This window comes from Asterias amurensis, chromosome 19 (genome assembly GCF_032118995.1).
Source record: "Asterias amurensis chromosome 19, ASM3211899v1".
Classification (NCBI taxonomy): Eukaryota; Metazoa; Echinodermata; class Asteroidea; order Forcipulatida; family Asteriidae; genus Asterias; species Asterias amurensis.
This window is the reverse complement of record NC_092666.1, coordinates 8,919,374-8,943,479: the sequence shown is the minus strand read 5'-3', so window position 1 is coordinate 8,943,479 and position 24,106 is coordinate 8,919,374. Positions and strand designations below refer to the sequence as shown.

General features: G+C 36.5%; 2 protein-coding genes across 4 annotated transcripts in view; one reads left to right on the top strand and one right to left on the bottom strand.

The window, feature by feature from the left end:
* Positions 1 to 11,811: 11,811 nt before the first annotated feature.
* On the top strand, positions 11,812 to 18,752 carry LOC139951472 (uncharacterized). The gene is made up of 5 exons (XM_071950384.1): positions 11,812 to 12,219; positions 13,316 to 13,403; positions 14,731 to 15,024; positions 16,232 to 16,543; positions 17,530 to 18,752. Exons 2-5 carry the CDS (start codon positions 13,316 to 13,318, stop codon positions 17,598 to 17,600), a joined length of 765 nt encoding a protein of 254 aa, XP_071806485.1. The 5' UTR covers positions 11,812 to 12,219; the 3' UTR covers positions 17,601 to 18,752.
* A 231-nt stretch (positions 18,753 to 18,983) lies between these two features.
* The window catches only part of LOC139951237 (histone-lysine N-methyltransferase 2A-like), a 44,524-nt gene continuing 39,401 nt past the window's right edge, over positions 18,984 to 24,106 (bottom strand). For 2 of the 3 annotated variants that reach the window (XM_071950015.1, XM_071950016.1), the window contains exon 30: positions 18,984 to 23,949. In XM_071950015.1, coding sequence (XP_071806116.1) covers positions 23,776 to 23,949 — 174 coding nt within the window. In that variant the 3' untranslated portion in view covers positions 18,984 to 23,775. The remainder of the gene's footprint in view (positions 23,950 to 24,106) is intronic. The other variant, XR_011787740.1, reaches the window with a different exon arrangement.

The following is a 24,106-nucleotide window of genomic DNA, read 5'->3' as shown; positions in this document are numbered from 1 at the left end:
AAATACATAAAGTTGTTTGGGTGGCTGACTCCGCCTACCCCTTTTGTGACGTCAATCGAGGCAGACTTTGCCTGCAATGCGTATAGTAAACACACGTGCAAAGTACACGTACGTCCAAGTCGTCAGTTGGTACATTTCAAAAAGTTGTTTTATTTTATTTGAAACGTACAAACTTACGACTTGGTCCGTACATGTACTTTGCAATTGTGTTTACTCTACGCATTACAGGCAAAGTCTGCCTCGATTTACGTCACGAACAGCGCCCTCTCGGGTCGGGGTCTACTCTTAAATGTGTAAATAACATAAGAACTGATTTTTGTGAAACCTTAGTTAACTGTTTATTCACATTCCACTCATCAAAACATATATATTAGTGACGAAAGCTTTATTTTGAAAAAATACCACTTCCAGGTGACTTTAACTTATTTGCATTCAATTAAAGATGAGTATGGCTTTATGAGTCAAATGAGAACAACAGCTCCTTCTCGCTCATTCTAGCACAGTATAGTTGCCCTTAAGAGGTGTTTCCATGTACTTTACATTATATTTACATCATTTTTTTTTTCTTAATTGAAATAATTGTTCCTCGTGCTTTGTCACCCTTAACTGTTGAAATTGAATTACTCCTTTTGACTTTTGAATGCTGATTCAGAGCGCATTCCTTTTCAAAACGAAATTGATTGAGCCGGGAGTTAAAATAAATGGATTTTTGCTGAATATTGGCCGGGAAAACCTATATTATTATTTTAACGAACTAGCATTATTCCTCACTGAAGTATAGGCCTTTCATTAAATTAGTCCAAAGATGGTCAAATCATCCTTAAGTGTTTGAAAGTGTTATTAAAGTTGGGTTGACCCGGTATGGATTAACTTTAAATTCTTAATTAATTCTTGGTCAATTTTGGAAAATGAGCAGCCAATTTAACCATAAGCCTATTCTATTCGCACGAAATCGAATGCTACTGAAAAGGGTCATTCGATTTCTTTTTAAAAACGCTTGGTTAACTTTTTGTTTCCTTACGAATATTAATATAAAGGCATGCGGTTCATTTATTTTGGCACTCTTGACCATAGTATGCCAAGATGTCTGGCACGCCAACAGATTGATGGCTGGCCAAAAAAAAGAAGAAACAAAAAAAAATACATAGAAATACATAGAAAGAAAAAGAAAAAGAAAAAAACAAATAAACAACACATTCAAATAATTATCAGGTCTTGGTCAGTTAACCATTAAAGGTCTCCCAAAAAAGAAGAAAAAGTAGAAAAAACCTTATGGGGTCCCAGGTAAAGTCTACTGGAAACATAAAATAAAGAAAATAAGGTTTTGCTTGATTTAAAAGTGTTTATTCGTTTCTCTTCAGTCGTACTAATTTGAATCCTCGTTTAGCGAAATTGATTGCCTCTTTACGAAATTGAAAATGATTAAATCAGCAAAATCTCTAGTCGAACCAGCTTCGCTAAATTGAATGATGATTGTGTGTCATGAAAAAACATGAGTGTGCTAGGAACTTGAATGCCTCAAAACGAAATTGAATGACCGAATTCTGAATTTGAAACGCAGAAAAAGCCGGTGAGGCAAAATAGCTTTAATTCGAACGCATGAAAATTAAATATGCTGCTCATTTTCCAAAATTGACCGAGAAAACCTATAAAAAATATGTTTGTTGTAAACGACAATACGAACGCATGAATGAATTAAGCCAACGGAACTGTACAAGTTTTCCTGATACCCGAGCTGTGATCTGTGTGTGTATGAAAGCTGTGCTTCCAACTAATAAAATTATTATCATAGATCTGACGATGCCTTGAGTTTGTTTTATTGATATTAATCCTTGATGGGTTGTTTGTCAAACAAAAACAAAAACTACTCCTTATGTATCACCCGGGAACCTTATATTATAGCAATTTACAGATGCATTGCCAGATTTTAAGACCATCTGAAGGCCAAAATATGTAACATTGCAATTATCCAAGGATTATAGAGAGTTGTTAGCTTTTACTTTATCAACAAATATTTCAACGATTAAAAGTAAAATAAAAATATAGTGATTGGCTGGATCAGCCTTTTCATTTTCATGTAGTATGACGTAAATTTCAATAATTTGAATGTCACAGCAGTCTGGTGCTTGAATATTATGTACTTCTGTACACAAAGTGACAGCTAACACTTTCGTAGTGTGTGCACGAATTAACATCCATGAATACTCATTAAGTTGCACATTCTCTCCTGATTGACCGCAGTTTAACCAATCGGAATGAAACGGTCTGAATAAAAATCGTTGTACCTAAAGTTCCTGGTGTTAAAAATATGTAAAAATTCATTTTGTTGAGGAATACGGGCAAACCATCATCCAGGCTATGTGTGTTGTGACAATTGAGACGAAGGCACGCGTGTGCGTAGGTTTTTCGGGACCCTTACACTTAAACTTTACCACAACTCCGACGGCCCAACTCACAACTCCGACGGACAACCCACAACTCCGACGGCCCAACTCACAACTCCGACGGACAACCCACAACTCCGACGGCCCAACTCACAACTCCGACGGACAACCCACAACTCCGACGGCCCAACTCACAACTCCGACGGACAACCCACAACTCCGACGGCCCAACTCACAACTCCGACGGACAACCCACAACTCCGACGGCCCAACTCACAACTCCGACGGACAACCCACAACTCCGACGGCCCAACTCACAACTCCGACGGACAACCCACAACTCCAACGGCCCAACTCACAACTCCGACGGACAACCTACAACTCCGACGGCCCAACTCACAACTCCGATGGCCCGAACTCACAACTCCGACGGAGGCTGTCCTCTATGGAACACTTGTGCGCATTTCTACTGAAAATAGCATTACTGTGGTTATTAAAATACTATAGTGGACCAATTTTTCGCGCTTCGTTATTTTGAGTGCATGGTATCAGTCTTTAAGATTCTGGTCTTAAAAATTAATTTTATATCTTAACGAAGGGTACAAATTCATTTCAAATAGTTTTTAAATCAACCGCTATGCATTTATATTGAGCGCATTTTCATTGAAAATAGCATATATTATTACTGTGGTCAATTAACAACTAATTAGTGGACCAATTTTTAACGGTTCGTTATTTTGAGTGCCTATGGTATCAGTCTTTAAGATTCTGGTCCTAAAAATTAATTTTATATCTTAACGAAGGGTACAAATTCTTTTCAAATAGTTTTAAAGTCAACCGCTACGCACGCATTATATTACGCGCATTTTCGTTGAAAATAGCTTATATTACTGTGGTTAATTAACATCTAATTAGTGGACCGATTTTTAACGCTTCGTTATTTTGAGTGCCTATCGTATCAGTCTTTAAGATTCTGGTCCTAAAAAATAATTTTATATCTTAACGAAGGGTACAAATTCTTTTCAAATAGTTTTTAAGTCAACCGTTGTGCGCATTTTTACTGAAAATAGCATATATTACTGTGGTCAATTAACAACTAATTAGTGGACCAATTTTTCACGCTTCGTTATTTTGAGTGCCTATGGTATCAGTCCTTAAGATTCTGGTCTTAAAAATCAATTTTATATCATAACGAAGGGTACAAATTCTTTTCAAATACTTTTAAAGTCAACCGCTACGCACATATTGCACATTTTTTCATTGAAAATAGCATATATTACTGTGGTTAATTAACAACTAATTAGTGGACCAATTTTTAACGCTTCGTTATTTTGAGTGCCTATGGTATCAGTCTTTAAGATTCTGGTCCTAAAAATTAATTTTATATCTTAACGAAGGGTACAAATTCTTTTCAAATACTTTTAAAGTCAACCACTACGCATTTATATATTGTGCGCATTTTCATTGAAAATGGCATATATTACTGTGGTTAATTAACATCTAATTAGTAGACCAATTTTTCACGCTTCGTTATTTTGAGTGCCTATGGTATCAGTCTTTAAGATTCTGGTCCTAAAAATTAATTTTATATCTTAATGAAGGGTACAAATTCTTTTCAAATAGTTTTAAAGTCAACCGCTACGCATATTGTGCGCATTTTCATTGAAAATAGCATATATTACTGTGGTTAATTAACAACTAATTAGTGGACCAATTTTTAACGCTTCGTTATTCTGAGTGCCTATGGTATCAGTCTTTAAGATTCTGGTCCTAAAAATCAATTTTATATCTTAACGAAGGGTACAAATTCTTTTCAAATAGTTTTAAAGTCAACCGCTACGCATATTGTGCGCATTTTCATTGAAAATAGCATATATTACTGTGGTTAATTAACAACTAACTAGTGGACCAATTTTTAACGCTTCGTTATTCTGAGTGCCTATGGTATCAGTCTTTAAGATTCTGGTCCTAAAAATTAATTTTATATCTTAACGAAGGGTACAAATTTTTTTCAAATACTTTTAAAGTCAACCGCTGCGCACGCATTTTATTACGCGCATTTTCATTGAACATAGCATATTTTACTGTGGTTAATTAACATCTAATTAGTGGACCGATTTTTAACGCTTCGTTATTTTGAGTGCCTATGGTATCAGTCTTTAAGATTCTGGTCTTAAAAATTAATTTTATATCTTAACGAAGGGTACAAATTCTTTTCATTAAATGATTTTTACAAAACACTGCATTTTATTACACAGTGAGGCAAACAAACCGACTCGTGTTTTTGCCTCGGTATTTTGCGGCCCATTTTTTTATTAATTTTTTAATCAGTTCAATATAATGTTTTGCTTAAAAATAATTAATAGTTAATAAATAAATATATTATCTATTAGAAATTTTTGTTTTATTGCTTGTATTGCAAAATTCGTTTGATTAAAATAACGGATTCCAGTTTTGAATCGAGCAAAATGCGAAATCTTGTCACCTCCCTGTACTGTATGTGTTCTATTTCCCGAATACGCGGCTGGTTTTTCCGGGAATACGCGGCTGGCTATTTCGGGCCCAATACTGTGCTAGCTTCCGTTCGGTGTGCGGAAGGTAGATGTTAGTTTCCAAACGCCAGGAGTCGATCGCTACTCGAAAGGATCCGATGTAATCGGTAGTCGTCAAACGGGGCAGCAATACATAGACTCGCTACCATTCCTTGAGCTTTTTCTCCCTAAGATTTGTTTGTGTATTTTTGTATGGTAGCTACACCGATGTTTTGGAGTTTCGCTCTTAAGTTCAGACATTTGTTTTATTTATTTTTATTCACAACCATTAATATACAAAGGGGTCATGTATTGCTGATTTTTAAAGTATATTTCCAGATTTTTTAAATAAACAACAAAGCAATGTGTAGCCACAGAATACAAACTCTTCATCAACTAAAAGATGATTTGTTAAAAACTGTTTATCAATACGTTATCTTTCAGATTAAGCCAATCAAAGACTGCCATTCCCTATACAAAGGATTCCTGTAGCATTACTGATTTTATCGTATTTTTATAAAACTCCATTACATTTATTTCAGATTTAAAAAAATTAAAGACCACGAGTCTGCTGTGCGAACAGTTTACGATTTCATCAACGCCACGGGTCGATTTGTAAAACGGTTTATCAACATGTTATCATTTAAACGAAGTCAATCCAAGACTGCCATTACCTATACAAAGCATTCATGTAGCATTACTGATTTAATCATAAATTTATAAAGCTCTCTTATATTTATTTCAGATTTTTGAAAATTACACACCACGAGTCCCTTTGCAGCATACTGTGCGTGTGTACAACACTGCTGTGCGTACAGTTTAAGATTTCATCAACGCCACGGGTCGATTTGTAAAAACAGTTTATCAACACGTTATTGTTTAAACGAAACCAATCAAAGACTGCCAGTACCTAAACAAAGGACTCATGTAGCATTACTGATTTTATCATAATTTTATGAAGCTCCATTATATTTATTTCAGATTTTTGAAAATTAAAGACCAAGCGAGTCCTGTCGCAGCATATGCTACTGTTCGTGTGTATTCAACACCGCTGTGCGCACAGTTTAAGATTTCATCAACGCCACGGGTCGATTTGTAAAACGGTTTATCAACATGTTATCATTTAAACGAAGTCAATCCAAGACTGCCATTACCTATACAAAGCATTCATGTAGCATTACTGATTTTATCATAAATTTATAAAGCTCCCTTATATTTATTTCAGATTTTTGAAAATTACACACCACGAGTCCCTTTGCAGCATACTTTGTATGTGTACTACACTGCTGTGCGCACAGTTTAAGATTTCATCAACGCCACGGGTCGATTTGTAAAACAGTTTATCAACACGTTATCATCTAAACGAAGCCAATCAAAGACAGTCAGTACCTAAACAAAGCATTCATGTAGCACTGCTGATTTTATCATAATTTAATAAAGCTCCATTATATTTATTTCAGATTTTTGAAAATTAAAGACCACGCGAGTCCCTTTGCAGCTTAGGCTACTGTGCGTGTGTATTCAACACCGCTGTGCGCACAGTTTAAGATTTCATCAACGCCACGGGTCGATTTGTAAAACGGTTTATCAATACGGTATCATTCAAATTAGACCAAGCAAAGACAGTCATTACCTAAACAAAGCATTAATGTAGCATTACTGATTTTATCATATTTTTTATAAAACTCCGTTATATTTATTTCAGATTTTTGAAAATTAAAGACCACGAGTCCCTTTGCAGCATACTGTGCGTGTGTACAACACTGCTGTGTGTACAGTTTACAATTTCATCAACGCCACGGGTCGATTTGTAAAAACAGTTTATCAACACGTTATTGTTTAAACGAAACCAATCAAAGACTGCCAGTACCTAAACAAAGGACTCATGTAGCATTACTGATTTTATCATAATTTTATGAAGCTCCATTATATTTATCGATGATTTTTGAAAATTACACACCACGAGTTCATTTGCAGCATACTGTGCGTGTGTACTGCACTGCTGTGCGTACATTTTACAATTTCATCAACGCCACGGGTCGATTTGTAAAACAGTTTATCAACACGTTATCATTCAAATTAGACCAATCAAAGACGGTCATTACCTAAACAAAGCATTCATGTAGCATTACTGATTTTATCATAATTTTATAAAGCTCCATTATATTTATTTCAGTTCTTTTTTAAATTAAAGACCACGAGTCCCTTTGCAGCACACTGTGCGTGTGTACAACACCGCTATCGCACAGTTTAAGATTTCATCAACGCCACGGGTCGATTTGTAAAACGGTTTATCAATACGATAACAAAGGATTTATTTAGTATTACTGATTTTATCCCATTTGTATAATGCTCCATTCTGTTTATTTCTGATTTTTGAATATTGTATCATAAGAAAGTGGCATCTAGAGAAGGAAGGAACAAACAAAAATCGGTGAGAAATAAAAATGTGTGGCTCTTCCATACAATATCCTCTTTTTATATCAAGTTCTTCATTTAGTTAAAATTTAAATGGCCTGTCTTAGCTCCGTAAACTTAGTAAATGACCAAAATTAGGTTCAGAAAGTTTTGTTGGTGATAGTATTAAAACAATTGAATTAAAATTAAGGGGGGAATGAAGTAATGTTTTCACATACGACACAGAAACACTTTGGTTTGATAAAGCATAGAGGAAGGCTGTCCTTCATCTATGATATAAGTGAGTAAGCCAGCACAGACCGGCTATCAAGGACTGCAAGGCACTCAATTGGACGAAACAGTTAAATAATTTCCCAATTCTTTTGTGCATGGTGATTTGCCCATTTGTACAGTTTGTGCACAGTTCTCCAGTTTCGACCAATAGAGGGCGCTGTTTTCCAATAATTATTTTCTATAATTAAAACAACTCGTACTTTACAAGTTTTACCATTGACGACTTTCACATGTTATTCGGGACTACCATAAGTACATGTGGGGGAAAAATCAGGTAGTTGCTGATTTCTCTGTAAAAAATAATATATCTAGAGCGATAGTATGAATGTCACTAGTGAAGACACTCAATTTTGTCAAATGAGCAGACGATTTATTTTTGTTTGTCGTGATGGCCTAAAATTGACTGAAAAAAATTGTAGGCAACTGTTCCGTACTTTCTTTTAAATCTGATTGTCTTTATTATATTTTCATTACCAGGGTGTGATTAATCCTCTTTTTTTCTCTTTTATTCCAATTAATAGATTTTATAACTAAGATAAAATTCATGAGAAAATTAACTTAGATAAAAACCACATGAAACACCCCAGATTGTGGGCTTTCAAAACCAAAGAAAATTAGTGTAAGAATGCCTCGCATTCGGATGCTTTCGCGCTCGCAAGCTTCACGCTTTGCACATTATTTTTATTTATTTTTTTATTAGTTTATTTTTGATGTCAACAACCTATCACACCCCTGCCCATACGGTGTTAATTTTTTTTCTCTTTTTTCTTTTTAAAATTTATTTATTAATTCTTTTTGTACTTTATGCCTCCGAAGAAGGTCCTGTTTGGATCGAAAGCTAAGGCCATTTATACCTTACTCATTATATATTTTATTTGTTTATTTTATTTATTTATTTATTTATTTATAAATAGATTTTCTTGGTAACTTTCGGCAAATTAGCAGCCAATTTAACCATCAACAACCTGTTCTAATTCGCGCGAAATCGAAAGCTACTGAAAGGGGTAATTTCGTTTTTATGATTAGTCAAAAACTGTAATGCTGCGGGGACAGCGTCATTCAATTTAACAATTCAACAAAGCAGCATTGAAATTCGCAGACGCTTCTTCAAGCTTGTGTGTCTCGAAAAAGAATGACGATACGCTAAATTGATGTGCTAAAGGAATTTTAATAACTCGACTCAATACGAAATTGAAGGGCCGAATTCTAAATTTGAAACGCAGTCACAATTGGAGAGGCAAAACAGCTTTAATTCCAGCGCATGAAAGTTAATTCCACTGCTCATTTGCCAAATTTGACCGAGGAAACCTACATTTATTCATTGGGGGGGGGGGGCATGTATTGGAAACTGACCAAGACCTGATTTTGTATTGTGTGACAGAAATCTTGGCAGATGTTCAACTGCTAAGGTGTGAAGAGTGTTTGCCTTTACATTATAAAGGAAACAACTTTTAAACCAAGCGTGTCTTCAGTTTAGATATAAGTGAAGTTGTTTGTTTCATTACTTGAAATTGAATACATGAAAACCATTGCTCCCGGTCCATCACCAGCAATCTTTTTCTGCATTCGTGTAAGTTGTAGGACGACATAATCGAAAGACCATCAAAGGGCGGGTCCTTTTGATAAAACTGTTTTACAAATCGACCCGTGGCGTCGTAAACTGTAAATTGTACACACAGCAGTGTTATACACACGCACAGTATGCTGCAAAGGGACTCGTGGTCTGTAATTTTAAAAAATCTGAAATAAATATAACGGATCTTTATAAAAATATGATAAAATCAGTAATGCTACATGAATGCTTTGTTTAGGTAATGACAGTCTTGGATTGGCTTCGTTTGATCGATAACGTATTGATAAACCGTTTTACAAATCGACCCGTGGCGTTGATGAAATTGTAAACTGTACGCACAGCAGCGGTGTAAACAGGCAACTAGGCTGCAAAGGGACTCGTGGTGTGTACTTTTCAAAAATCTGAAATAAATAGAACGGAACTTTATAAAATTATGATAAAATCAGTAATGCTACATGAATGCTTTGTTTAGGTAATGACAGTCTATGAATGGTCTAATTTGAATGATAACGTATTGATAAACCGTTTTACAAATCGACCCGTGGCGTTGATGAAATCGTTGACTGTACGCACAGCAGTGATGTACACCATAAAGTATGCTGCAAAGGGACGCGTGGTTTGTAATTTTCAAAAATCTGAAATAAATATAACGGAGCTTTATAAAATTATGATAAAATCAGTAATGCTACATGAATACTTTGTTTAGGTAATGACAGTCTTTGATTGGTCTAATTTGAATGATAACGTACTGATAAACCGTTTTACAAATCGACCCGTGGCGTTGATGAAATCGTTGATTGTACGCACAGCAGTGATGTACACCATAAAGTATGCTGCAAAGGGACGCGTGGTGTGTAATTTTCAAAAATCTTAAATAAATATAATGGAACTTAATAAAAATATGATAAAATCAGGAATGCTACATGAATCCTTTGTTTAGGGAATGGCAGTCTTTGATTGGTTTAATTTGAATGATACCATATAGATACACAGTTTTACAAATCGACCCGTGGCGTTGATGAAATTGTAAACTGTACGCACAGCAGTGTAGTACACACGCACAGTATGCTGCAAATGGACTCGTGGAATGTAATTTTCATAAATCTGAAACAAATATAATGGATAATTTTAAAATTATGATAAAATCAGTAATGCTACATGAATGCTTTGTTTAGGTAATGACAGTCTTTGATTGGTCTAATTTGAATAATACCGTATTGATAAACCGATTTACATATCGACCCGTGGCGTTGATGAAATCTTAAACTGTACGCACAGCGGTATAATACACGCGCACAGTATGCTGCAAAGGGACTCGTGGTGTGTAATTTTCAGAAATCTGAAATAAATATAACGGAGCTTTATAAAATAATAATTAAATCAGTAAGGCTACATGAATGCTTTGTTTAGGTAATGACAGTCTTTGATTGGTCTAATTTGAATGATAACGTATTGATAAACCGTTTTACAAATCGACCCGTGGCGTTGATGAAATTGTAAACTGTACGCACAGCAGCGATGTACACAGATAAATTAGGCTGCAAAGGGACTCGCGGTGTGTACTTTTCAAAAATCTGAAATAAATATAACGGAGCTTTATAAAATTATGATAAAATCAGTTGTGCTACATGAATGCTTTGTTTAGGTAATTACAGTCTTTGATTCCTCTAATTTGAATGATAACGTGTTGATAAACTGTTTTACAAATCGACCCGTGGCGTTGATGAAATCTTAAACTGTGCGAACAGCAGTGTAATACACGCGCACAGTATTCTACAAAGGGACTCGCGGTGTGTACTTTTAAAAAATCTGAAATAAATATAACGGAGCTTTATAAAATTATGATAAAATCAGTAATGCTACATGAATCCTTTGTTTAGGGAATGGCAGTCTTTGATTGGTTTAATTTGATTGATACCATATAGATAAACCGTTTTACAAATCGACCCGTGGCGTTGATGAAATTGTAAACTGTGCGCACAGCAGTGTAGTACACACGCACAGTATGCTGCAAATGGACTCGTGGAATGTAATTTTCATAAATCTGAAACAAATATAATGGAGAATTTTAAAATTATGATAAAATCAGTAATGCTACATGAATGCTTTTTTTAGGTAATGACAGTCTTTGATTGGTCTAATTTGAATTATACCGTATTGATAAACCGATTTACTTATCGACCCGTGGCGTTGATGACATCTTAAACTGTGCGCACAGCAGTGTAATACACGCGCACAGTATGCTGCAAAGGGACTCGTGGTGTGTAATTTTCAGAAATCTGAAATAAATATAACGGAGCTTTATAAACAAATAATAAAATCAGTAATGCTACATGAATGCTTTGTTTAGGTAATGACTGTCTTTGATTGGTCTAATTTGAATGATAACGTATTGATAAACCGTTTTACAAATCGACCCGTGGCGTTGATGAAATCTTAAACTGTGCGCACAGCGGTGAACGTTGTTTACACACGCACAGTAGCCTATGCTGCAAAGGGACTCGCGTGGTCTTTAATTTTTAAAAATCTCAAATAAATACAATGGAGCTTTATCAAACTATGATAAAATGAATTCTTAAACTGTACGCACGGCAAAGTGACTTGCCACAGTATATGAAGCAATTTAGGGGGACTCTCGGTCTTAAATATTTAAATCAGCAGAACTAGATGAATCTCTTGTGTACTGAAAGGGAATGGACCAGTCTTTTGATTGGCCTTAACTTAATTGATAACGTACGTTTGTGTTGAGAAGTTTTGCAACGTGGAGAGTGATACGTATGTACCCCTGCAGTGGGTCCCATCCACTCGCAACACGAGAAATGCTGCACGGACTTGGTCAAGTCTAAAAGCGTTCTTAACAGTGTGGTTATTTCGGATCCTTTTCACGTGTAACGATCGACTCCTGGCGTTTGGAAACTAACATCTACCTGTGCGGAAAACCCGGTCTACGTCAGTCAAAACCGGTGCATACTATGTATATAAATACGTCATACACGACTTGTGCCTGTGCCTCGCTCGGTGTGGATATTCTTTTTTTACGGTAAATATTGATTCTCTATACGATTTTAAGACAAACATTCACATAAATAACAGGTTTTGTGGCACCTATAGACACTAAGACAGAATTGTCATGGTTGTTTGAACTACAGTGACCGGTGTGAGATTGACGTCCGTAATCCTTTATTTTGATCTTGATGACAACACAATTTGTGTCAGTGTGTGTTGTGGTAGTTGCGATTAAACGTAACCCTCCTGCCGACCGGAGAGGAGGGATACGTTATCGCAACAGTGTTTTGGGACCTGCCGCTGATGAAGGACTTGTCAGAAAAGTTTTCGTATGGCGCCACCACTTTTTCATTCGAAATTAAATAAAATAATATTTTATTTACCTCAATGAGATATCCCTTTTTGTAAAAATTAGTGGAAAACGGAAGTTATCCTCCAGCATGTCCAGTATTATTAATTTAAAGTACATCATGATCAAGTACTAAATAGGGCACTGTTTTTATTGTCTGATTTATAAAATCTGAACACAATCTGTATTCAATCTGAATCATCATGGCAACAGACGTGACAGAATCAGAAGAATGTATTTTCAGATGAGAAAGTAAAACTGCCCCCATGGTGGTTCAAACATGGATGCAGGCCCCAAAATATATAAAAACAGGGCTGTATGCTTCGTTTTTGAAAGGGCAAGGGCACCAAGGCATTTTCTTCTTGCTATAGGGCACCCTATGATGAAATTGCAAATTTGTACTGGAGCATTTCAAGGGCACCAAGGCAATGACCAGGGGACACGGAGGCAATCGCCTTCGTTGCCTCCGTGAATTATCAGGCCTGTAAAAAATATTATAGCTGTCCAGTAAAGAATATAATGATCAGTTGTAACTTGTGTAGCCAACTCCAAGCACAACTTGATGAAGACAAACATCTAATCGTTTGCTGCCACAGAAACTGTGTTTCTACCTATAATACATCCAAACTAAGAAAGTACACATTGTACAATGTCAATGGTGCCTACAGCTGTACCCGAAAATATTGCTCAAAAATTGCACCACCGTATGTGCTGAAATTGATTTAGTGAGAAAGTATTTATATAGTTTCCCTCTTATCATCTTGTTTTTATCATTTTTCAGATGATGAATTTCATCCATACAATTACAAGCATCTTCATGATCATTGTCATCAGTGTCCCTGTGTGTGACCAATTAAATTGTTTTGAGGGTAAGGCTTTCAACAGTTTTTGTTTTTGTTTTAATCACCCACAATAGACCTTTATGCACATGACACCATTGCAGTAGGGCGCCCTCACCAAGAGGTCAAAAGGAGGTTACTCATTGGCCAATACTGTGTGCCGCGCATACAAATATGTGCGTATTGATTGTTTCGTCACCGTTTTACCTCTTAGATGGCGGCTGGATGATGTCAATGCATAGGTCTATTTTCTCTTCTGGGGTGATTAAAAAAATATCCAATGAGGCCTCAGACCCTGTTTATGCTTAATCCAGAAAGGTGAATCAGAACTAGATCGGATCCTGCAATGTGGATTAGCAGCTCAGCTAGTGTTAATGCACAAAAGCAGGATCAGACCCTGTTCAAGATCTTGCAATTTTAATCCACCTTTTGAGGAGGGGGGTCAGACACGTCAGCTAGTGTTCTGGTGTACACGTTACACAAAACCTTGATCTGTGGTGGACAGTGGTCATGATAATAATGTTGGCTCAATCCACCTATTCTGGACTATATTATACAAACCTAAAAATTTCACAAAACACTGTATATTTATTCGCAACTCTTGTGATGAGGCCTTTTTTGCCAAATTAAGTACAAAAACATCTTTAAAAAAATAAATATACTCGATACTCATGATTGGTTTGCTGTCAAAACATACTCAACGCAAGACAAACCGGGTTGGTCGGACCAACCATTCCTTGAAAGGGGTGTTACAACAACCTCTTCCCTGCGGCGCTTTGGCGCTATTCATGCATCTTCTGTGCACAATTAAAGACAGCGCAGTGTGCGACGGAAGTCCATCTTCCCAGAATGGTTGGTTCCGTCATGCATTGAGTGTAACTTTACCACAATATTACAACCTTGATGATTGAGTAGAAACTTTCATTTTTTTAAAATAATTTTGCATGTAACTCGGCAAAAAGGCCTCATCACAAATTTTGTGAATCTATTTACAGTATGTTGGGAAAGCTGTAGGGGTCTTTATGGTACAAAAGAAACTGAAGTTATTGCTGGCTATAAAGACCAGAAAAATTTAAAACTTTGAAAATATAAAGCGTTATGGAGGCCCAAAATGTTAAACTCTTTAAGGCTCATGGGAAGCCTTTGGACTCTAGTTTCTATAAAAAGTACAAAGTAGGCAAACTCACTTGGTATGCAAATTATGTGCTACAACATGAAATTCAACATAGAATATTCCCTTTTTAAAGGGTAAACATGTGTATATTAAGCCAATTAATGCTAGAGTTTGAGTATGAAGGGTCAAAGCTAATAACTATGTTTCTCTTCTTTTTTCTTCTGCCCAATCATTCTTTCTCAGGTATGCACGAGATGGCAACTCAAACCGTCTTAGAAGGAGATCCAGTCTCCCTAGAGTGCCTTGACACGTCTGTTCATCAGGCTCATACATGTATATCACTTAACACAGTGAAGTGGACATATAATAATGAAGTACAGTCAGGAGTGTACAAGTTTAATGACTCTAGCGGTGTCCTCAACCTCAAAGCTGTAAATGCACGGGATTCAGGGAGCTATATCTGTGAGGTAGAGTTTCTCAACTCATCCAACAATCGGTATTTCACTGGTTGGAAGCGGTTCAGGCTTGTTGTACAAGGTGAGTTTGCTTGTGAAATAAGAAGAAGACAACAAATGTAGCATACATTTCTTACATTTAAAGACACTGGACACTATTAGTAATTGTCAAAGACAAGACTTCTCAATTGGTTTATCTCAACATTATGCATAAAATAACAAACCTGTGAAAATTTGATCTCAATTGGTTGTCAAGGTTGTCGAAGATAATAAAAATAAAGAAAAAATTGATAATAATGAAAGAAAAAACACCTTTGTCCCCCAAGTTTTGTGCTTTCAGATGCTTGATTTCGAGACCTCGAATTCTAAATCTGAGGTCTCGAAATCAAATTCGTGGAAAATTACTTCTTTCTCAAAAATTACGTTACTTCAGAGGGAGTCGTTTCTCACAATGTTTTATACTATCAACCTCTCCCCATTACTCATTACCAGGTAAGGTTTTATGCTAATAATTATTTTGAGTAATAACCAATAGTGTCCACTGCCTTTAACATTGTTTAAATACAGTGGCTCTTGCATGGTACAGTTTCTAATTCTTGGGGAATGTTAAATCTTCTCACTCATTAAACAGATTGCACTTTTGCAAAAATACAAATGATTTGCTGTGCCCAACCATGAGCCCTGTACTCTTCAGTTACTTCAGTTATCAGCAAAACACCCTCAAATTTTATAAATGCCGTCATGTATTGAGCTGCGAGTCTTTCTCCAAGGTGAAAGAAAGACTCAGCTACGGTTGAACGTCAGGGGCCAATTTCATGGAGCTGTTTAAGCACTCAAATAGCTCGCTTATTAAGCACGAGCTTGCTTATTTTACACATGTTACTGGCAAAAATTTAATGTCGTATACATTGCTTGTGACTGGTATTTAGCTGTTTTTTTTTACTTAGCATAACAATTGAGTGGAGTCTTGGCCGGTAATCTGATTTTACTAAGCAAGGATTTGTTTGCTTAAGCAAAATTTTGTGCTTAAGCAGCTCTATGAAATTGGGCCCAGGCCATTTACTGCTATTGCTAACCCTAGGTCCTTCAGGTTGGAAAAATAGTTTACAATCGTTAAATGATAAATTTGTTATTAGTGCGGTCAATGATATCTTCTGCTGGACATTCCTGGTTTTATGTACTATGACAATGAAGATGTACTGTACAATATTGCCATTACCCTTAATGCTTTAGATTTAGTTGTCATGAGAGAGTCATTCAAAATTAATAATTTGTTGTTCCCTTGTCAGTACCGGTGAAAGAGGTTATGATTCAATCTACTGCTGGATGTCTCACCGCAGGTGGAGCTTATAATTTCACTGCTGAGGTCCCTAACATCAATCCACCTGCATCCATAGATTGGACACTTGGAAACAAGTCTCTGCGTGGACACGAAACCAGCAAATTATATACCAGCGGATTATATACGACCTTCTCAACAGTCCAGCTACGAGTTACATCAGAGAACCGCAACCAGGTTTTAAGTGTTCATGCATCAAACGTCAGAGGTCGAACTGGCAAAAGCACCAGTGTAACTCTTCACATCGACTCTGTCAACAAAGGTATTTTTAGATCGATGTTCTGTCAATGAAACTTAAAGTGTAATAAAATATTCCTTCGCAACATGCGATTAAAAATGATAACCATTCAATTATACGATCTACTCAAACAGCATTCAAAGTCACATCTTTTCACAGCGATAATTTGGTCCATTAAATTTCGTTCTTCGGGGAGGCGCTTGTGGGAATTGTACAGCTAAAATGTGCTTTGTTCATTGTTGATTTATATAAGAACTGTGGCCTTTCCTTAATAGGTTTTAAAAAGACTAAATGTTTCATATAGGCCTAGAAAGTATAAGAATCACATTTCCAAATTTTTTTGGGCAACAAAGCTATCATGTTTAAGTACAAACCTACAAGCTGAAAAATATGTGAAGAAACCCAGTGTAGCCAAATATAAATGCCTAGATTGCCAACAGCTTTATCAATTGAAAAGGCAAACATCGCTTTAATGATATGAATGCATGAAAGGGAAATTTGCCAGTTGAAAATTACTAGGAAAATCTGAAATAATAATACACAAGGAACACAGTGCCTAGGATCGGTCGAGTTGGTCTTGAAAAGCGTTAGAAACCGTTTGTTAGGAAATGCATATGGTTACATAGATAATTTAAAAGTAGAATATAATGATCCGCACAAACATGCCTCGAATTTGCACGCTTTCCTCGCGAACAACCACAGTCGGCCATTTTGTGGAGTCAAAATTTTGACTCCATAAAATGGCCGACCGTGTTAGTTCGTGACGTAAAAGGAAAATCGTGCAATTTTGAGTGATACTTGTTTAGATCATTATATTGTACTTTTTAAATGTCTTTTTCTGACCATATGCATTTCATAACAAATGGTTTCTAACGCTTTTCAAAGACTAACTCGTCCGATCCAAGGCAACGTGTTTCTTTAAGAAAAATTATTCTACGGTAGACTTAATTTTTTATTTGGATGCAATATTTAAACAATGAAATAACTATGTAATTTCCATTTTCTTTTAGCTGTTTCCTACGGGATGAACTGGACACAACTACTCCTATTAATGCTGGTCAGTTTCTTGCTAATGCGGTAATGGGGTTTGGGTTGGTTTTCTTGAAAAATAAACTCAGTGTCTTAGCCAGGATTTTGGAAAGTGGGAGTGCAAACTGAAAAATAATTTAGTACAACTTTGCTGTCCACAAAATATTTTGGGGCATGTGATACTCTTGATACAGATTTTTGTTTGCAACTTCATAATGACGTATACCAGTTTGCCAAGCTGAGTCTGCTCTCAAGGGACTTTGAAAGTCATAACTTGTTTGAAACTACGTCTTTTACAAAATTAATGTCTCACAAATTATACCTGAAATACTATGGTGTCCTCTAGCTGTCTAGGAGTAGTGTACATGTACTGCCAATTCAGTTCCCAGTCAGCCTTTGGACGACCATCAAAACACTATTTTAGTAAATTATTTATTTATTTATTCCATGTTTCGGTCGGTATAAGCATGTGTTCAACAGCTACTTCTATTCATTCTTCTTTTACTTTTTTGCAATTCATCTCCAAATCTACCACCGTCTTGAGTTATTTTGAGTTATTTTGTGTATTATAATAGCCTATAATTTATGCAATTATTCGCAAGTTGTGTTCATATTGTGCCATTAGTACTTTTGACAAAAACTGCTTAAAGCCATTGGACTCTTTCAGTACAGAATTTTTTTTTAAATTTCACAGATTTACAAATAACTTACAGGGTTTACAGAAGGTAGTGGTGAAAGACTGTTCTTGGAATATTATTCCATGAAATGCTTTACTTTTTGAGAAAACAGTAAAACAATATAAATTCTCGATATCGAGAATTACGGATTTATTTTAAACACATGTCATGACAAGGCGAAACGTGCGGATATAGGGTGGGTTTTCTCCCGACTCCGATGACTGATTGAGCCTAAATTTTCACAGGTTTATTTTATATATACGTTGTGATACACGATTATATCAAGCGGTATTCCAACCATTCTCAGGTTGTCCAGTGCTAACTTTGCAATGTAACTCGTGACATCGCAATATTTTTACAAAAACTATTTCTTAGATTTTTGTTTTATAAGTTTGAGGAAGTAGATCATTTCGATGGAAGTTTTGTATTTGTTTTTTACTTTTGTTAAACTTTTGAAATGGTCTGGGCGACTCCTGGGGTCAATTTCACAAAGAGTTCAGACTCGTCTTATCTCGAGTTAGGACGACTTACTCGTCCTAACTTAGGATTAATCTTAAGGTCTGCATGCTACAGTGCAGGGTTGGGACTTGTCCAAAGTCATCTTAACCCTGCAACTGTGGCATGCAGACCTTAAGAGTTACTCGTCCTAACTCGAGATAAGACGATCGTCCGAACTCTTTGTGAAATCGGCGGCTGGTCAAGATACTTCCAATAGTCTGGAAAATTAAGAAATGAAATAAGATAAATAAAATGAATTATTTTTACTTTCTTATGGAATTTGTGAATTTATTATTTGTAAACCTGAGAGACGATAGCAACCCTAGCATTACAACTCGGAGATTTTGCCATCTGTGTAATTATCAGTTCAAATCTGCTTTGTATCATTATTTTGTCAAACAAGCACAAACATAATTTAATTTAATTCATTTCTGGTTGTGAAACCAAGGACTCTAAGAAAAGCAAACTAAGTCACTGTACTAGCCAAGAACCTAATGGAGATTTAGAATGAAGAAAGATTCAGTTATAAACTTGGGAGGGAAACTCGAGAGTTATTCCAAAGAAAACCAAGTCAGGTATGGGACTGAAAACCCAAACCACATAGTGCCCCCCGTGGGATTCGAACCGGGGTCCTAGAGGTGGAAGGCGAGGGAAGATACCACTACGCCAACGGGTTAGCCTAATGTATGGTAAAATATATGGGCGCGTGTATCAATCAATGCTCTCCAGCAGTTCAGGATAACCTCAGTATCAAAAGTTATACTTCTATGCTGGCTATATTTTTATAATACTAAAAAAACAATAGCTTGACACCAAAGGTTTATAAAACAAACTCTATTTAATATCTCTTGAATTAAGTCACATGGAAAAGTACTCGAAATAATAATAAATACAACTATTTTAATACATATTTTGAAGGATACAGTACCAATATAAAGTAAGAAAATCTAATGATATTTATAACAGTGAGGTTTTAAATTTTAATCAAAGTTTTTAAAAAGAAACAATTAACAAAACAGCAATAAAGCAAATTGGAAAAAGTGGAAAACAAAAAAAGAGCAGTCTTCTGAAATAGTAGATGTTAGACTAGGGATACCTCAAGATTGAACTTTTAGTATAATGATGTCATGAACGATTCGGGAGGCAGGCCGATTGTTCTTAAAGTCATGTCACACGTGGCAACTTACATGGAACTAGTTCAAGACAATCTTCAGTTAGAAAAAACAGGGACAGTAAAAGACTGTAAGATGAATGTACTACCTTAAAGCCTGGTTAATACTTCCTGAGAATGGGAAGCAATTTTTTGACATCACCAAGCTGTTTTCGCAGCGAATGTTTCGCAGGAGTTTAGCACAAGTTAACTGATGCAAACTATTCGTTGCCAACTTGTGGCGTCACAAATTATATCACATTTTGCATGAAGTAAAGTATGTGTGGGACCAGGGGCCAATTTCATCCAGCTGCTTAAGCAAAAAATTCGCTTAAGCAAGAAAATAGCTCGCTTATTTTACATATGTTAATGGCCAAAATTTCATGCCATATACAATGCTTGTGACTGGTATTTAGCTGATGTTTACTTAGCATAACAATTGAGTGGAGTCTTGGCCGGTAATCTGATTTTACTAGTAAGCAAGGATTTTTTCGCTTAAGCAAAACTTTCTGCTTAAGCAGCTCTATGAAATTGGGCCTTGGGCCCAATGTCATGGCTCTGCTTTACCGCGGAACTTTGCGCTTGCGACAACCCTTTTTCCGCTTGCAGAGCAAGCGGCGAAGTTCTGCGCCAACTGCGTAAGCGAAGAATGCCTAGAAACATGGAGTGTACGTGCGCACAAGCAAAAACTCCAAGCTAACCCATGAAATATGCCTCACGTAAGCGTGGAATTCCCTGCTTCCGTTTGCGCCAATTCTTTTCATATGGTTAACAGAGCCATGACATTGGGCACAGCCCTTTTACTCTCGGCTGAGAAGCTGAATTGCAATGGAAACAGCTACGATGTGGGCCCAGTTTCATAGAGCTGCTTAAGCACAAAAGAAATCATGCTTAGTAAAATCAGATTACCGGCCAAGACTCCACTCAATTGTAATGCTAAGTAAACAACAGCTAAATACCAGTCACAAGCAATGTATATCATACCATTTTGTCCAGTAACATGTGTAAAATAAGCGAGCTTTATTTCCGTGCTTAAGCAAATTTTTTGCTTAAGCAGCTCTATGAAATTGGCCCCAGGTCGAACCTCAAGCTACTAGTCAAGGTGCTTTGTGGCACAGCCAGCCACATACATGTTACCTATCAATGGACAAAAAATTAAATAATGAACTGTATCTCACTTAACAATTTTTAGATACAGCTTCCCAATAAAAACTGTATTTGTTTTCGCCATTGATTACAACATACATTTTCAGAATAGTCTTCCAGAATATTTTTGACTATTATTGATTGTTCCAGTTTTCATCTGATCTATTTAATAGGTCTTCACAGGGTCCCAATGTCCTTCAAAAAACAATGTGATTATGTAATTATAAAACTGTGTTCAATCATTTTTCAGACTGAAAATGTTCTTTCTTTAATGAATTTTATAGACTGGCATATCTGCATAGTAAAGAATAAAATGTCTTAAAAACTATGTACAATTGTGCGATGCTGTTGTAATTATTTTGTATTCTTTTGCAAATTGTCAGGTAACTTCTTGCATTTAAGGCATTATTACGGCCAACAGTTCGTCTCTGCAATTTGAAAAATTAAATTTTTCATCTCAAAATGTCTCCCGATTATTATTTTAATAACCAAAATTGCTTTGGCAACAAATTTTGTATCATTCGAGCTTGCAAACAAAATTGCACCTTACTAACGAATGAATGAAATTACAAATTAGAACACTTAAACAATGTGTTTACATTAAATGAACTTAAATTACATATAAATTTAAAATGATAAAGATGTTTTTTTTTTACAGTATTTTATAACAATATGCATGAAACATTGAAAAATATGGAAGAAATTAAAACTGTCCTGATTGGTCGATTGCGAGTCACATGTATGCATTCCAGGGCTGTGATTGGTTCATAACTTGTCACCTCGTGTTCTTATAGCTGACTTAAACTCAACGACAAGTATTCGCAATCTTGCTCCACAGTCAATTATTGAGTACGTATAGTTCAGTCAAATAACTTGTCACCTGGTGTTCTTATAGCTGACTAAAACTCAACGACAAGTGTTGGCAATCTTGCTCCACAGCCAATTACTGAGTACGTATAGTTCAGTCAAATAAGTTGCTTTAACAGCAGTTTTGTAAACAATCTCCTTCTAAAGGCTGTTGCTATTTATAAATCTGTCTGTGCAGCTTGAGCTTTCTTGACAACATCTTACCATTCTACAACTGCAATATTTTGTACCATCCTCCTTTGGAGTCGGTTGAATGTACCCAGTACGGGCGCCATTTTACCACTCTACAATTGCAAGAGAATAAATACTTGCCTTCATATTGCCACTCTATAGTTGCAGGACGCCTTGAATAACTCAACTCGGATAAATCAGCCCAGACACACATTTTTACCACTCTACAATTGCAATAAATCTCGACATCTCCACAGGGAATGTGAAGTCTTAGTCCTCAAACTTGCGCCATCTTGCAACTCTATAATTTCTTGCATCTTACCGTCTTCACTTGGGAGAGTCAGGTCAGATACTTGCGCCATCTTGTCACTCCACAATTTCTTGCATCCTACCATCTTCAGTTGGGAAAGATAGTTCAAATACTTGCGCCATCTTGTCACTCTACAATTTCTTGCATCTTGCCATCTTCAGTAGGGAAAGTTAGTTCAGACTCGCGTCATCTTGCCACTCCACACTTTCTTGCATCTTACCATCTTCAGTAGGGAAAGTTAGTTCAGACTCGCGTCATCTTGCCACTCCACACTTTCTTGCATCTTACCGTCTTTAGTTGGGAAAGTTAGTTCAGATACTTGCGCCATCTTGCCACTCTACAATTTCTTGCATCTTACCATCTTCAGTAGGGAAAGTTAGTTCAGTCTCTCGTCATCTTGCCACTCCACACTTTCTTGCATCTTACCATCTTCAGTAGGGAAAGTTAGTTCAGATACTTGCGCCATCTTGCCACTCTTCAATTTCTTGCATCTTACCATCTTCAGTAGTGAAAGTTAGTTCAGATACTTGCGCCATCTTGCCACTCTACAATTTCTTGCATCTTACCATCTTCAGTAGGGAAAGTTAGTTCAGTCTCTCGTCATCTTGCCACTCCACACTTTCTTGCATCTTACCGTCTTTAGTTGGGAAAGTTAGTTCAGATACTTGCGCCTACTTGCCACTCCACACTTTCTTGCATCTTACCGTCTTTAGTTGGGAAAGTTAGTTCAGATACTTGCGCCATCTTGCCACTCTACAATTTCTTGCATCTTACCATCTTCAGTAGGGAAAGTTAGTTCAGTCTCTCGTCATCTTGCCACTCCACACTTTCTTGCATCTTACCGTCTTTAGTTGGGAAAGTTAGTTCAGATACTTGCGCCATCTTGCCACTCCACATTTTCTTGCATCTTACCATCTTCAGTAGGGAAAGTTAGTTCAGACTTGCGCCTACTTGCCACTCCACACTTTCTTGCATCTTACCGTCTTTAGTTGGAAAAGTTAGTTCAGATACTTGCGCCCTCTTGCCACTCCACACTTTCTTGCATCTTAATGTCTTCAGTTGGGAAAGTTAGTTCAGACTTGCGCAATCTTGCCTGTCAACAATTTCTTGCATCGTACCATCTTCAGTTGGGAGAGTTAGTTCAGACTTGCGCAATCTTGCCACTCCACAATTTCTTGCACCTTACCGTCTTCAGTTGGGAAAGTTAGTTCAGACTTGCATCATCTTGCCACCGCACAATTTCTTGCATCTTACCATCTTCAGTTGGGAAAGTTAGTTCAGACTTACGTCATCTTGCCACTCCACAATTTCTTGCATCTTACCATCTTCAGTTGGGAAAGTTAGTTCAGACTTGCGTCATCTTGCCACTCTACAATTTCTTGCATCTTACCATCTTCAGTTAGGAAAGTTAGTTCAGATACTTGCGACATCTCGGAGCTCCACAATTGCAAGGTATCTTGACATCCTCGATGGGGAATTTATAGTCATACGTCAGCTCCTCTCCTTTGTGGATCTTACGACTGGCGAAGATCACGATGTGTTTCTTGCCGTCGATTTGAATGACCCGGGAGAAACAATTGGGCTGCAAGAGAAACAAACACGATAGTTTTCGACAATTAATTCAATTGTTGATAATAACAGAAAACGCTTTTAACTACGGTAACAAAATGTAATGAATTGGGGTGGTTCTGAAACGATCCGTTCTGAAAAGATCCATCTGAAAAGAACCTTGGTTCTTC